Below are 16,136 nucleotides of genomic sequence, written 5' to 3' on the forward strand. Positions count from 1 at the left end.
CTTGAGTGTCTTGTCTAGACAACAAGAATATATCACCAGTAACCTGACAACTGACTGGATATTTAGCCCAGACTCATCACTTGGTTGGGAAATTAAATGGTAAAGAAGCCAAAGCTTCACTCAGGAAGAACTCTGGTCTCTTTATAATAGAAAATGAGGAAAGCACAACATCCAACACAGAATAACACAGTGATTTTAAAAACCGCATTGAACTGCTGTACTCATTTGAAAATAATTTAATACCATTATTATTAATGGATAACATCATTATCCATAAATACTTTTCTAAGTAACAAAAGGAATACTCTTTTTTTTTTCTAACTTTCTTTTGTGCTTTCACCTAACCTATTTTGATAGGAAGACTATTTGATAAGTAACTAAAAAAGATCTCAAAAAGCAAGTGACCAGCATTTTGAACCAATTTCAATTTAAATGTCAATTTAAGTTATAAAAAAGTGAGAGTAAACCTTTAAGGAAACATTCATTATCTGAAGCAGAGCTGACCTAAGATAATGCACACAAACCAACATAGTCTATTTAATAAAAATATTTAATGCTGCCAAAAAGTATAAAAATACAGTAGGAATGGCAGTACAATACAAAGTAGTCTCTCCTAATTTATTTCTTTTACATCTTTCTACATTTCATACATGTATTAAAAAACTTAACAATACATCAAATTAGAGGGTTCTGCAGTCTTCTGCTGGTGATGCTCTTCGTTCCCTGGATGTAAAGTTTACTTTGTAAACAGACAAATGTGAGGCAATCTACAGGTTTATCAAGCCTCACTTTAGTTTCCGGAGTGGGCTTCAGGTCTTGCTTTGCACATCAATGGTTCAAAATTTATAGCTGCAGAATATTCTCAAGTCATGAATATTTAGGTGTCTGTCAATCTTGGCCTAAAACATAAAATAAGAAGTCATCTATTCAATTCATATTTACCAAACACACAGACATACACAGATACACACAAACATAAAAGGACTAACAGTGAAATAAAAAGTCAACTAAAAAACATTCCAACATGTCACATTCATCCACACTAAGTGCTTCACTGTTATCCTGGTAAATCTGCTTACATACTCAATTTTCAAACAGAATTGGTGGTGTGAGGTAGACTCATGTTAAAGCACCATAACTTACATGACTTTTTAAAGAATTACTAACTCTGAATTTCTCAGGTCATCCTGTATTACTCAAGAAATGACCTCCATGTGAGATACTGACAGATGGAAAGGTTTTAAAAATGTAGCCACAATAGTTTCACAAGATTTTATGGCATGTGCTAGACTTACCAATACTTTGGAATTCAATGCAAAAGTCTAATCCAATTTGAACCTCCACTGTATCATACTGTTAAAAATATTATGAATGTAATGGCTTAACATAAAATTGGCTTAAATCTTTAAATCAGACTGTTAGCAGCATGCTTCTTTTGGTCCTGAAGGATAATACTGATTATAGCAATACAGAACCAAAGTGACATGATTTAAGTTAAAGTATTAAAAAAAACAGAGACATAAAATAATTGACAGACTTACTGTATTTTAATATTGAAAAGTAAAGATGAAAGAGAACTTAAGCAACAGATGAAATAACTATTTTAAGTGCAGTTTTTGATGGTATTTCACAATATTTGCAAATAACTGAACTTTTGAGGTAAATGGTATTTCTGTTCTTCCCCTGACTTCCCTCACCATAACATCAACAAAAAAAACCCCAAACGTAAATACTTGTCATTGTGTCTCCACATATATAAATAGGAATATAAACAAACCATGCCCACACATACCCCCAAAACAGTCAAAAAACCGTCAAAATACTGCAAACTGGGCTTCTTCCTGACTACTGACTCTTCCTACTAAAGAATAATACCAAGCACCTGGTGGTGTTCTGAAGTCCTTTTCTTTTATTGTCCAACATTGACACAGAAATGTCAAGGTATCAAGAAAACCTTCTAAGGAGATAGATGTCTGCAAGTCACAAAACCTACTACAGGTGCTTACTGCATGGTCCTAATGAACCCTGCACCACATTGGATGGAAGTAAGGAAAGGGACCTCTTACTGACTCTGCTGCAAAATACGTATTTATTTCCCACACATTCAGAAAATCTGCTCATCAAAGTAACTCCATTCAATCAATCAAGGTGAATGAAATAATCGTCTGGTTTAGAGAATATTCTGACGTTTCAGTATTTCTTTGGTTCAGTGGCAGTGCAGACTGTTTTCACAATTTTTTTTTGGAGGTAAAGTTTGACTTGGTTGACTTAAAAAAAAAAAGCACTACTTTGAATTTTAATAAGTTAAAGTAGCAGTCTAATTATTTCTGTTTAAATATTTGAATATTCCATAAAAAAACAGAGTCCACATGTCATAATGGAAGCAGCATGTGGTTTGGAGTTACTGGAATTCTACAGACGGGGGTGTGAATTTCAGCTCTCATGTAATAGCCGTGCAATCATGGGCAAGTTACTTATTCTCTGACCTGGTTTTCTTACTTCAAAACAGGGTGATGCATCTAGATGAGGTATGAAGCAGATTCAATTTAGATTATGCAGGTCAGCTGACTGGCAGCACTTCAAGTGTCCAACATACACTGTTGTTTTCCCTAGCACGGTGACAGAGATTCACCTATGAAGGATAAACTATTGTTTGTAATAACTAAAAAAAATTAATAGTGTTTTTTAAAATTCACTTTTCTTTGTAAATATTATTCTGAAGGATAAGAAAATAAGGTAAAATCACTGGGAGTATTAACTTTTATAAAACGTATCTATTTGCAAAACTGAAGACAAATGGGCTTTATTTTAGGAAAAAATATGTTCAATTGAATCATTTTTTTGCTGATTTGTTCAATAAGTCAAAAGTAAACTGGGTTCAAAGAAATTAAGTGGAATAATTAGCCATGCTTGCCTCCTTCTTTGGAGAAAGCAGCCTGCACATACTGCCCACTGCCCTTATTCTGGAACTGGGCCAGGCTTACAAACAGAGAATGATCCTCCCAAGCTGGCTCCATATCTGAAGTAACAGAAAGTCAAACTGCATCCAAAGTATTCTTTGCCACCAGATATTCTTTTTTTTTTTTTTTTTTAACTGAAAAGAATCAAAAAACCTTCTGTAAGGTGAGCAAAAGCATTACCTTACAGACAAAACAAACTTATCTAGTTTCCCTCTCCCGAATTCACCAAACTCAAAATAACTTCAATGATTTTATGGTAGTAATTTGAAATACCAACACCTTCTTGTCTATAAAATCTGTCAAATTAGAGCAACAATAAAGAATGGATGTCCTTTCAAAAATGGTCTCCATAAAGAAAAAAAATCCCCATGCAATTCTCCTTATAACTTCCCAAAATACACTATGTAATGAAAAACCAGACAGTACTGGACTCTGTAAGTATATTGTCACTATATCCTACAATTCCTTTATTCTGCTGTATATTATAAATCCAAAATAGAAAGAGTTCAAAAGATTGAACTTTTCCTTCTCCCAGCAGACTTCAGAGATGGTCAGAGCTCTTTAAAACTTTTTCATTGTCAGGGGTTGTTACTGATGAAGACAAAGCCTTTCAAACCAAGTTCAAGCTTCTTGTCTGATACACTGCTTCCACTTAGCAATGCTCTGTGACAGAATAAAGGGCAGTGAGGAAAAAAACTCTCCCCAAAGAAGTTTCCAGAAATCAGTAGCCAAAGGAGATAACCATTTCTCTGAGGAGTGTTGAGGAAAAGCACCTGTGCAGAACTGGGTGTTCTTGGAGAAATCTGAATGTGGTAAATATTCAGAAAATTCCTGTTGCTAAGGAAAAAATGAGATGGCCAAACTCTACCATTCTCCTAGGAGTCTGTTCTTTCAAACACTACCCAAGAAAGTGAGTAACTTAAAATTCCTAAATTAAAAGCTTACATTGTCAGATCTGGATGAACAACAGAATAGCTATATTACGGTGAATACATGAAATATAGCCTAAAGTGTGCAGTATCTGGACTGGGGATTCCTGCCCAGGCAGAGCAGGTTTTGTGCAGCTTAAACAACCCGAGTTTCTTCCCATGAAGGCATGTCATCACTTATACGTAATGTATCCAATGGAACAAGAGAGCTGCAAGTTCTAAAATACTCATTCACTCTCATAGGAGCTGTTGGTGATACTGTCCTATAAATACTGCTTTGAAAATAAGTATAAGAAAACATCAAATCCAAACAAATGAACTAGGGAAAAAGACCTAAGAAACAGGTCAATTTTGGAATAAATCATCCAGGGAAATTAACTCAGGAGAACTTAGTTTTGTCCTGTGGAAGAGTATTACTTTCAAAATTTTATTTGTAAGCTTTTGTGCCTCTATCCTCTAAATAAGGCCAAATTAAAGATTTCTTAAAGTGAGAGAAACTTCATTATCTGCTGACACAGAAATGAGAACACAGAAACACCTTAGTTTCAGACCAGGATCACTGCACCAAGGTCTGACCTCAGCTCCCCGCACTACTGGGATGCAGCAGACTAGAGATTCACACCCTTGCTCCTTCCTTACTCCCTAAGCCCGCAACAAATCCACGTGGACTGACCGCTGGACAAAAAAAAAATCAATCGATGTTTACAGAAGGAGTGATTACTAGACTTCTGCCTAAACACAGAAGACATGGATGATATACCTAATGGCACCAGGCTTATAGTAGATTACATTAAAATAAAACCTCTGTAAGTTTTGTGTCTCAAAGTAAAAATCAAGGCAGACTAGATTTTAAAATCTGTACAATAACCAGGCAGGCACTTTGGGGATGTAGGTACTCGATGAAGTAGAGTATACAAAGGTTAATGACAGTATTTCTAATATAATCAGGTTCTGGCCTGTGTCTATTTACATAGAATCTAGTCAGATGTATTTTTCTAAAAGGGAAATGACTTGCAAAAGCTAAGTCTGTCTTTGAGAATAACCTACTTCTAAAATATACTACATATAGGAGACTTTTCAACAATAGCAGCATAAAAGAATGTGGAACTGTCAAGTCTCAGGCTGATTATGGGTGAATAATAACAACATCTACCTCAAAAGCTTGTTGTAAGGATTAAATGGGATAATCTATTAAAGTGCTTATTAGCACAGTGCCTGGCACATAGTAAATGATCAATAAATGATTACAACCACCATTCTCAATTGACACGGAGAGCAAAGAAGGACTTGCTATAAAAAGTTTCATATCATAAACTACTTTTCAAACCAATACATATTTGTTGATTCATACCATCAATTCTAGTTTATTTGAAACGAAGGGGACAAGCACAAATACACATAAAATTAAGAGTTACAGTTCCTTCTTGTGACATACCTGTTAAGCAGAGCTATTTAAAAAAAAAAAAGTCAATATTTTATTTCCTTTCTCTTTTTGTTCATTTTCTGGTAGAAATATTAATACACAGTATTAATTTGAAGATAGAATAGGAAAAGGACAGAGCATATATTATAAAGTATTCCCTAAACATGAGGAATGATCTTTATATTGTTCTAAAGTTCTTTATACACTTTAAGACACTACATTTTTCTTAATCATCTAAGAATTCAAGAAAAGGTATTATTTTTATTTTATATATGGATAAACTGAAAAATGAAGAATTATATTTTTACATGTTCCATATATGCGAGCATAGATTAAAACTGTTAAGAGGCCAGCATAGAATACCTAGCTAAACCTGGAGACAGATACATAACCAGCTGGTATATCCAGAGAAGATGGCATTAAGTCAGACTGCTGTCAGTTTATCAGTAGCGGCATATGAACACGAATGTACTATATATTAATGCAAATATCCTTTCTTAGAAATAATAAAGCCTCTGGTTTTCTAAAAATCTTTTTTTCTTCCCTGTTCAAAAAATAACACTACCTCATTAAAATCAAACTACACAACTGACTTTAAAAGTCTGTTATATCGAAAAAAAAGTCTGTTATATTTAGAAAATATTAGGAAGACTTAAGGATGCACAAATTTTGTAAAAATGTAGAATCTATTGTGGATTGCTAACTTTGTCCTCTGGCTGCTACCTGAGAAGGCAGGAGCCCTGTGTCTTTCCCACTTAATAAAGGGTCAAGATGATGGCCTCGGGCACTACAGCACATTTTTTAATAATTAATACATGGACCCCAAAAATATTATTACTGGTATAAACTTAACACACTATCCTTCAGGATCTGCTTGAAAGGAGGAAAGATGAATAACCCTTGCAGAAGTTCATCAACAAATGTTTACTTCACTGAGTATCATGTTAAGATATATGACAACAAACACCAGTCAGAGAACAGAAAGAAGACAAACAGCAAAGCTAAAATCCTGAATCCAGTGAAGCACATTTACCCTGCAAAGGGGCAATGTGCGTCATTAACACCCTTTGTTTCCTGTAAGAAGTCTCTGCCTTTTTGTTTAAGGCAAGGCTATCTTCAGTTGGAAATTTAGTATGATTTATCCGTATTTGACTTACAGAGTAATATACTGTATTTTACAAATATAAACCAAGGCAAATTAGAAAAATTAGAAAGGTTTTAAACCAATAATGGCGGGTCCTGGTACCTGAACACAGGTTTAGTGCAAATAGACATTAAAAAAAAAAAAAAAAAGTCCCTCTTACCTCCTCTCCATTTAAAGGTTACAGGACACAGTAATACTGAATTAGGACACAGGCACAAGTTATGTAAATCTGATTTAATATGTAGTACCAACTACATCCTGCTTTCAGATTTCAGCATAATTCAACACATTCAAGAAGGCTACTCAAAACAATTCAAAATACCTATCTATACAAATGGTTTTCAAACTGTTTTAAAAATTATAACTGTCCCCTTAAAATAATTACACCTCATACAGAGATTGTATGTAATGTATAAAATAGGAAAAATAGAGATGGTCTGGTTGAAAGTATAGGCTGGTAGCTTGGAATCCTTCCAACCACCTCTCGGAGACCCCTCAGAAATCCAATGAGCATGGCTTGAAAACCACTGAAATAATGTGATTTTACTATATTAGCAATTAAATCTATAACAACTATTTAAAGTTTAAATTAAGTTAAACACTGAATGGAATGTTGGGATCTGAAGAAGGCTAGCACTCAAATGAGCAGTTAAGTTCAATATGCTTTAAAAATATGCTTTAAAACAATATGCTTTAAAAATACCCATTAAGAAGTTAAAGGGACAAGGTCAGGTTTGTACATCATCATACTATTTATTGAATAGAAAGAACTTGAAAAAAATTTTACTTCAAAACTTCAGTCTAGTAAACTGAAATGATGTATAATAAAATGCTGCTCCTTATTTTTATTTTCTAAGTATGATTTACCCTAATTATAAATTAGGGTAATTACATAGACATTTTCATGAAAATTAAACAGTATTCATCACGGGCTTTACAGAAACCAATTTCTTTACAAAGTCTCGACCAAATGTTACCTGACTATGCCAGTAAGGAGTATTCCTTCAAAGAAATTTTTAGGGAAATTTTTGTTTCTTTATTTTTCTTTTTAAAATTGGGAAAACTGTAAAACATAAAAGAAATGCAAATATACAATAAAAACTGCTTAGAGTTAGTTTTAACTGCTCATATCAAATTTCTCTTTAGGAAAATGTATTCAGTACAATTGAATCAACACACAATTTATTTTTTATGTTAACAGATTTTTCAAATTGAGCTTTTAAAAAGTACATTTAACTACAAAAGATTAAATAGATACTTATAAAATATATTTACCCTGAAATGGTTAAGAATATAAAATGTTGATGCCCATGTCAACAGTACATTATACATTACACGCATTATTTAAAGGTCATTTTCTTTCCAGTAATAATGTAGATAAAACCACAATATTTATTGCTTGTATCAAGTGCAGGTTAAAATCCAGAGAGCCTCCATAAACAAATCCTTGTGATAAAGGATTTCTCAATCTGATCAGGAAATATTACACTTAACATGTATGAATACAGTTGCAAAATGTACCAGTTTTCAATAAGTATTCAAGTCTTTATTTCAGATAGCCGTTTACAGTTAGGGGATAGCGCCCTGAGATGTTGGGCTGGGGTCTGAATATATCATTTATCTGGTTGGTGTCTATTCTACTGCACTGTTTCTGGGATGCAAGGAGTCTGCTAAGAGACAAACCCTTGGGACTAACGCAACACTGTCACCTACTAGTGCAGTGGCTTGCTGGGCAGAATTGTTTATTTATAGGACATTCTGCTGAAACAATAGTGTCCAGCCAACAAAAGCGCCCACCAAAATGAATGACACAAACCCCATCTTAGTGAGAATAGGTTGCCAATATAACCACCTTTTCCTTTTTCGTTCAGTCTCATTTAGCCTCTGTTTCATCTGCTGCACCTTCTGAGCTGTGTTAGCTTTTCTGTCCTCTCGAATACGTTTCCGTAGAACGCTAGGAAAAAATAAAAACAAAAGGATGTTCATGGCAGGATTTAATTACTTTAATACAGAGCACCAAAGCCCAAATACCTGCCCCCTAAACCCCGTATTTTTAAACTCATTAAAACACTGGAATAAAAAAAGAGGGAGAGTTTCAATATTCCAAGTGGTCTAGAGATGTATTCTGATATTTCATCAACAATTTCTGGTACAATATTCAACTAATAAATACTTTTTGGAGGACCTGAAAATAAGCATGGTGCTTTCTTCATTGAAATGGGAGCTGGTGGCTGTCAGCTTTCTTTCTTGCTAACCAGCTGGAAGAAGTGGGGGATAAGAGTCCCTGGCATCTAAGGCCCTTTAATGTTTACACGTGATTTGTCAAAGGTCACTGGTAAAAGCTATCTATTTAATACTTTGTAAAGATTCTATCATGGGATGCCTATTGCTGTTTGTCCACACATATTTCTGGCTTCCATTTTCCTATTCACATCCACAGAACGTTTGTTCCAACGGAAGCTCTCAGGCTCCCAAGACACATGGTCCTAGAACACTGTAAAAAATGGCCAATGACTAACATGTAAATTATTATTTCTTCACTTTAAAAAACTTCCACAAAATCTATCTCTTCTTTTCACTTATTGCCTATAATATAGCAAAAACCTAACCTCTGAATTAAGTATTATCACCAGAGTAATTTTTCTACAGTCTAGCTCTCTGGTTCTGTAGCTTGATTAAAAATCTTGAATGCCTTTTCAGTGTACTACATTAAAAGCCAACTTTTTTCCCCGCCAAAATGCTTAACCTGAATCTAATAATGAGAAACAATCAGAGGAATCCAGATTGTGGAGTGTTTTAAAAGGCAACTGGTATAGCAGCTGCAAAAATGTCAAGGTCAAAGCAAGGAAAAAAGAGAAAGTGGTAAACAATTTCAATTTAACAGAGACTAAGGAATCAAACCAACCAAATACAATGCATGATCCTTGACTATATCTTGGATTATTTCTTTAAATAGCTAAAGAAATTTTGGGATCATGAAAATATTCTGAAATTAGATTATGATGATGGTTTCACAACTTCGTAAATACGCTAAATCTACTAAAGTATATGCTTTGAATGAGTGAACCTTATTTTTAATTTGTTTTTATCAGTTTGCCAATATATAGTATAACACCCAGTGCTCATTCCATCAAGCGAAATGAGTGAACTTTATATCTCAAAGTTACTTTTTAATAAAGCTATAAGGTAGATTTTTTTAGACAACTAGAGAAACGTGAATAACGACTATATATTAGGTAATTTTATCAATGTTCAAATTCTCTGGACTACTGGAACCCTCAAACACTGCTGGTGGGAATGTACAAGGATGCAGATGCTACATAAAATAGGTAGGTCCTCAAAATGTGAAATCTAAGGTTACCTTATGACCCTGCAACTGCACTCCTAGGTATATTCCCAAGAGAACTGGAAAACACCTGTGCACACAAAAACTAGCCAGTATTCACCGGCCGTGCACAACTTTGTTCCTGCTCAAGTGTTGTTGTTTTTTTTGTTTGTTTTTTTTTTTGCTGTTCTCCAAATTTGTTCCCTTCTAAACTAGAAATCTTCTCCTCTCTCTAGTCCTCTCATTTCAATTCTGTTCTTGAATTTCTCCCTCCAGAGCCCCTCTATTCTTATCTTAACAGCATTTAACTTACAGTAAATTACTTATGTTGCTAATTTGGGATCCTATTTTACCCCCTAAATATGTTTGCAACTCAGGGACTCTATTTTGCCTGTCTCTGTGTACCCTATGATTTCTAATGTCTTCTTCATTTTACCTATCATATAGCCAGGTATCTTTGGCTGTCTGAACTTTGAATATTTGCTATGATGGCTTGCAAAAATTATTACTCAGAATTCACTCTCTGAATTTAAAATTCACATGTACAAATACACGTGTATATCTATCAGTGAAAAAAAATTAAGTTGTATTTAAGTGAAAGCAAAGCATATATAAAATATGTAAAAGAATACAGAGTCCCATCCAAGGGGCCAGACTTCCATGGGTCCCTGTATTTGTTTCTGTCAGGAGCCTGAGGCCACCAAGCAACCAGGTTCCAATTTAGGTGGATTCTTGAATAGATTATTTCATTTAAAATTTTCATTGTGGGGATCCCTGGGTGGCTCAGCAGTTTAGCGCCTGCCTTTGGCCTGGGGCGTAATCCTGGAGTCCTGGGATTGAGTCCCATGTTGGGCTCCGTGCATGGAGCCTGCTTCTCCCTCTGCCTGTGGCTCTACCCCTCTCTCTCTCTCTCTCTCTCTGGGTGTCTCTCATGAATAAATAAATAAAATCTTAAAAAATTTTTTTTCATTGCAATACAGAGGATAATTACAATTTTTATTCAGTGTTGATATTTACCATATAAACCCAATAGGAGTTCATGGAGTGTCACATGATTATGTAATTAGTGCTTCAAATAAACAGCAGTTTAAGAGGATTTTTAAAAGAGGATTTTTAAAAGAGGATTTTTATGATATTTAGAGAAATTGGTTATGGTTTTGGTTGGGCTGAGAACACAATTTTTCCCATTTAAAATTATTAATGGAATAGAGATTCTTGTTTTTAAAAAATGTACTATACATATGTTTTCAGGAATGGAATGAAAGTACCAAGAGATGGCATCACTTAGTTTAAGACTGCAATTCCAGAGAAATAAAAACCACTCTCCATTTGTGATACAATAAAATCTTTATACCTAGTTTGGCCTCAGGAAATTATGTCTACATGATAAACTGCCCAAGTCTTCCTACACGGTTATGTAATCAAAACCCACAAATTGGCAGGAAAGGACTCCTGTGGACCCTTGCCTACAGAAGAGCATGTAGAATTCTTCATTGTGGCACACATAGCAGGTTACTGCCCATACAGCTTTCAACAGGCATACTTCACACTATGCAAACACATAGGAGAAGGATCCAAATAACCTGACTTCTCATTTATCTGAATGGTTCTTCACTCAGTGATCTGGGCTTATGGGTTGCACTATAATTGAGAACATTAGCTTTTAAGCTTTGATGCTAAACCTTAACAGCAAGAAATACCCTACCATCACAACAAAGTAACTGTACACCAAGACATATTTATACACATACACAATATTTATGTTAATATGTAGAATTTATATATTATGTATACATAAAAATGTTAAAATACTTAGTTATTATCTATGATACTGATTTATTTTATTCTCTAACTCAAACTCTAATTTCTATTTTATTTTATCCTATTATTTTAAAAATGCTCTTTTTATGGCTCACTAAATTGATTTCAAGACAGTGGAAATGTGACCTTCAATAGGAAAAAACTGCCTTGAAGGATATTTAATCATGAAAATGAAAGAAAATGAAGTATTGTGTTCTACTCTCTTGAAACTGAAATTCTTTCAGTAAGATTTTGATTTTATTAGCCTCCCTAATACAAAACTATAGATTAGTATTAAAGTTTATTAAGACTCAACAATACAATTTTTCACAGCAATCTTTATGCTTTTACTTTTCTACAACCTTGCTCCTTCAACTAGCTTTCTCTACTCAAAATCCTTACTTTCCTTCTGGGATTCTGTCTCTGCTTTCAAGCATGATGTGGTCTCCTCTCTCCTGTGGGTGGGGGGCAACAAACAGCATATATACACACCACCCCCTCACCCCTAATAAAACCACCTCTTCAATCACTCTGTAATTCCTGAGTGGTTTTCCTGAGCTCGATACTATGGAACTTGGACAATGCATGATGTACCTTGTTGGGGTTTGTGTCCTTAAAAATTAAAACTCGACAACTAAGGACACTGACTCAATCATCAATCCTGTTTTCCATTTAATTTTGCACATGGTACTAGCCAAAACAACATTAGGAACATGAGGATCTTATTACTGAAAAAGATAAGGTAACTTAAAACATTTCTTGATTTAAAACTATTATATTTATGATGAAGGAAGGAATAACATCTTAATGCTTTAGCTTATAGACTAAAACCACTAGAGCCATAAATAAGGAATAATACTGCTAAGTCATAATGAACTCTTCAGTAGAATACTTAACAACACATATATCTGTATTTATTGCAATGTTACCTTTCATAAGATTTCAGGTAATTTTTAAATTGGGGAAATAAGTGAAGCTACTATAATCTACAGGAGACCTCAACAATTTTCATGGTACCTCAACATTGCAATGTAACAAATAGGACTAAAACATAAAATGTGCCACAATAAAAAGCATATTTGACAAAAAGAAGAGAGAAAACATCTCTAAGAGGCACTGAAGAGGGGAAGTGAACACACTCATTCACTCAAACCTTAGGATACCAGCTTCCTAATGGGTGGGAGATTACTAGAGCCTTAGAAATGTAAACATTTTAATTTAAAAACTTAAATCGTTTACACATTCATATGGATTCAAAACTCCTGAAAAGTGTAAAAGGGCATTTTGGGTAATGTTTTTTTAAAGGCTTCTCCCCTTTCAATAATGGAATGAAGTTTAAATATTCATTTAAATATTTTATAATTTCATTAAAGGCACATTATCAATTACATTACAACTACAGTATGAACACTAATACTTGTACCACTTATTTTCCGTATCCTATTATACATTTTAGCATTTAACTGTATTAATTTAAGCACTCAAATTAGAATTGAGTTAAACCACTTTCCAACTGGTTTCTGTCTGTAAGTACTGGCTTCTTTAATAGGGCTGAAAGCTCTTTGAGATCGATGATGTCATCATATACTACTTAAATACCCTTAGGTAATAAATAAATGAATAGCTACATTAATTCAATAAACAAAGGGCCTAGATTAGTTCATATCCACTAACCTTATTGAAAGAAAAATGTTTCATCTTTTCAAGCATGTTATTACCATAAGCTTACCTCTCACTGTTCTCCTCCGTCGTATCCTGTATTTTAGAGGATAGTCCTGTATATCTGTCACCTGTCAGTTTTTCTTCTTCCAGGCCTATCCTATTCCCATTGTATTTTTCAGTCATTATTTTGGTTGGTGAATGATCAAAAGCAGGACATAAGTCTTCCTTAGAAAGTTCTTTCCATCGTTTCTAGGTAGGAAAGAGAAGTGAAAAACCAATACAAACACTAAAATTTTATTTTTCTTTAAATAAAAGGATGTATCAATTGAGATGTTACCTATTTTAAGCTTTATTATTAAAAAATAATAAAGCATTTAATATTTATGTACATGGCTATATGCAGTTGAATATAATAGTCTTAATGAAAGTAAGTAGACTTTAACCTATTTGAGACAAACTATACTAGGACCTCATCAAAATATTCATGATAAGTGAGATTTTAGCTAGAGCCAGATTCTGCTGGATTCCTAATCCACAGGTATGTTAACACTGGAAACAGTGACTAAGATGGCACTTGAATGTGATCTGGCATCTCCTTATTCCCTGCCAGTAGAATAACAGTGAGGAACAGTAAGAGAAACAACAGTAAGATTTCCAGGCAGTTCTCTCTGATGCCAGAGGACCTTAATTTTGTTCTTTCCTATCAGGTATGCTAGCAGCTCCAGGTAGCCCACCACCAGGTGGGAAAAACTCCGCTTGCATGTCTAGACTTCAAGAGGTGGGGTTCAGCCCAAGATGAAGAGAAATTCCATTTCCTTCATCTATTAAACAGGCCGTCATCACTTACCTTGGAAGCCTGCAGTGATTAATGACATAACATGCCTAGCGCCATGTCTAGCAAATGTTAGATTCCTTTGCTCTCACTGCCACCATCCCTAGGAAGAGTGGAAGTGGTGCAAAGTATATCTCAGCCCCTGGAAGATGAGGGGCAGTGACAAAGTGCTAGCCAGAGTGGGAGATGGCAGGTATAACTTCACCATGGGGGGACCTCTGGTTCCTCAAGTCCTTCAAGGGCTGGGAATACAACCACCCAACTCCCTGCCAATAGTAAGAGTAGGAAAGATGGCAGTGAGAGCCAATGGTTTGATTATCTAGGACTCTGACACTGGTGCAAAATGATCTGGTATGGACAGGGGTGGCCCTCTTTGAAGATCTTATCACAGAAGCAAGGAGTCTAGAATCTTATGAATAAAAGACTCTATAAACTTATTGCCTGAAGACTTTAATTATTTCGAACACAGATGGAACATTGCAATTTATACTTGTTTGGAACTTAAACACTCTTTCCCTGGAGTTGCTTTGGTACAAAATGGCATTGTTAAAAACAGCACTTGTATATTTAGATTGTAGGGGAAAAAAAGTCTTTGGAAAAATTCATTGATAACACTGATAAGTTAGTTCCTATCTTATTTCATTATCCTACAACAAAGAAATTTTAAAAAGAAAAAGGCATTTACCACACTCCACCTTTCCCATATATAGCTATTTTATTAAGATGCATAGTTAACATATCTCTTTTATAGTAGCTGATTTACAAAAAGAGAATGTAAAATTCTGTAATTTGCTACATTTGGAGGATAGTGAGTAGGTCAGTTTGGTAGAAGATGAAGAACGTGTAGAGCTTTGGTAGAAATGAAGAACATGTAGAGCTTGACTCTGAGAGATGAGGCCAGAAAGGAAGTAGACCTCAAGGAAAAGAATGGCTCTGAACTTAGTTTAAGAAACAATGGGATGGAACCCACCTCTCCTGAGCAAGGACCTAAGAGGATGCAAACCATATCCAGAAAGAATATGTTACCAATACCTGAGAGACTGCTATAATGGAACTAAGAGTAGGTATTTTCACTTTAGATGATTATGTCAGTTTTCTTTCTTCTCGTTTTACATTTTTGTTACTCAGTCTAGATTTGTATATTGAAGATGCACATGCAGAAATTTCTCAAACATTTACTATACCCACACTGACCTAATGCTTCAACTGCACCAGCTCTTAATCCTCAGAAGAATCTCAGGAGGTAGGTGCTAGTACTCTTATTATTATCATCCCCTTTCTACAGATGAGATGGGTTAACAGCATAGAAGTAACTTGCCCATGCCACGCAGCTAATTAACAAATGGGCCAAAACTTTAATGCTATAATTCTTCATGATTATCTGTATCTCTGAAAATTTCATCAATTTCATATACCAGATAAAGATCCTCCCCCCAAAAAAATGCAAACTGCCTCCAAAATTTAGGCTGTTTAATTTTTTAAAATTTCGATTCTTCACTGGGACCTAGTTATAACAACCTGGCCTTAGAGTTGGACAAAACTCAACAATGTCAATAAACAAGACAATGACAAAAGTCAAGTTTCACTGGACTACTTCCCAGAATATGCAACAAATTCAGAATCTGTCAACAAGAAAAGGACTTAGCACAAGGGAAGGGGATAGAGAATAGGAGATATTTAATGGTGGTGAATTAAAAAAAAAAAAAAAAGCACTGTCATTTTGCCACATCTCTGGCCAGCAAACTCACTCAACTTTGCCTTCTCTGTAACCTACAAAGCAGCAAGCTGACAATCCAGAGTCACCTGTCTTGGCTTGTCACTGCTGACTTGGGAAGTCAAGGAATCAATATTGCACTCAGCTACAACTTCATTCAAGCTCTCATCTTGAGGCCTGGAGTACGGCTTTCTGGACTGAGAGTTTCTTATCTTCCTAAACCTATACTCATGTTGAACCACACTCCCACATGTCACATGCTGCTATGAGCAATGCTCTCTGCATACCACCTGCAACCCCACTCATTTCTCACTGAAGAAAGTCCTTCAAAGAAGCAGTTAAAGTCC

General features: G+C 34.9%; 1 protein-coding gene across 4 annotated transcripts in view; it reads right to left on the reverse strand.

Moving 5' to 3' along the window:
- Nucleotides 1-532: 532 nt before the first annotated feature.
- The window catches only part of PTPN2 (protein tyrosine phosphatase non-receptor type 2), a 94,065-nt gene continuing 78,461 nt past the window's right edge, over nucleotides 533-16,136 (reverse strand). For 2 of the 4 annotated variants that reach the window (XM_025429588.3, XM_049111886.1), the window contains 2 exons: nucleotides 13,311-13,492; nucleotides 7,622-8,410 (listed from right to left, as the gene is read on the reverse strand). In XM_025429588.3, coding sequence (XP_025285373.1) covers nucleotides 8,203-8,410; nucleotides 13,311-13,492 — 390 coding nt within the window. In that variant the 3' untranslated portion in view covers nucleotides 7,622-8,202. Of the gene's footprint in view, nucleotides 900-7,433; nucleotides 7,520-7,621; nucleotides 8,411-13,310; nucleotides 13,493-16,136 lie in introns of those variants that run through there. The other 2 variants (XM_025429590.3, XM_025429592.3) reach the window with 2 other exon arrangements.

Source organism: Canis lupus, chromosome 7, assembly GCF_003254725.2.
Source record: "Canis lupus dingo isolate Sandy chromosome 7, ASM325472v2, whole genome shotgun sequence".
Classification (NCBI taxonomy): domain Eukaryota; kingdom Metazoa; phylum Chordata; class Mammalia; order Carnivora; family Canidae; genus Canis; species Canis lupus.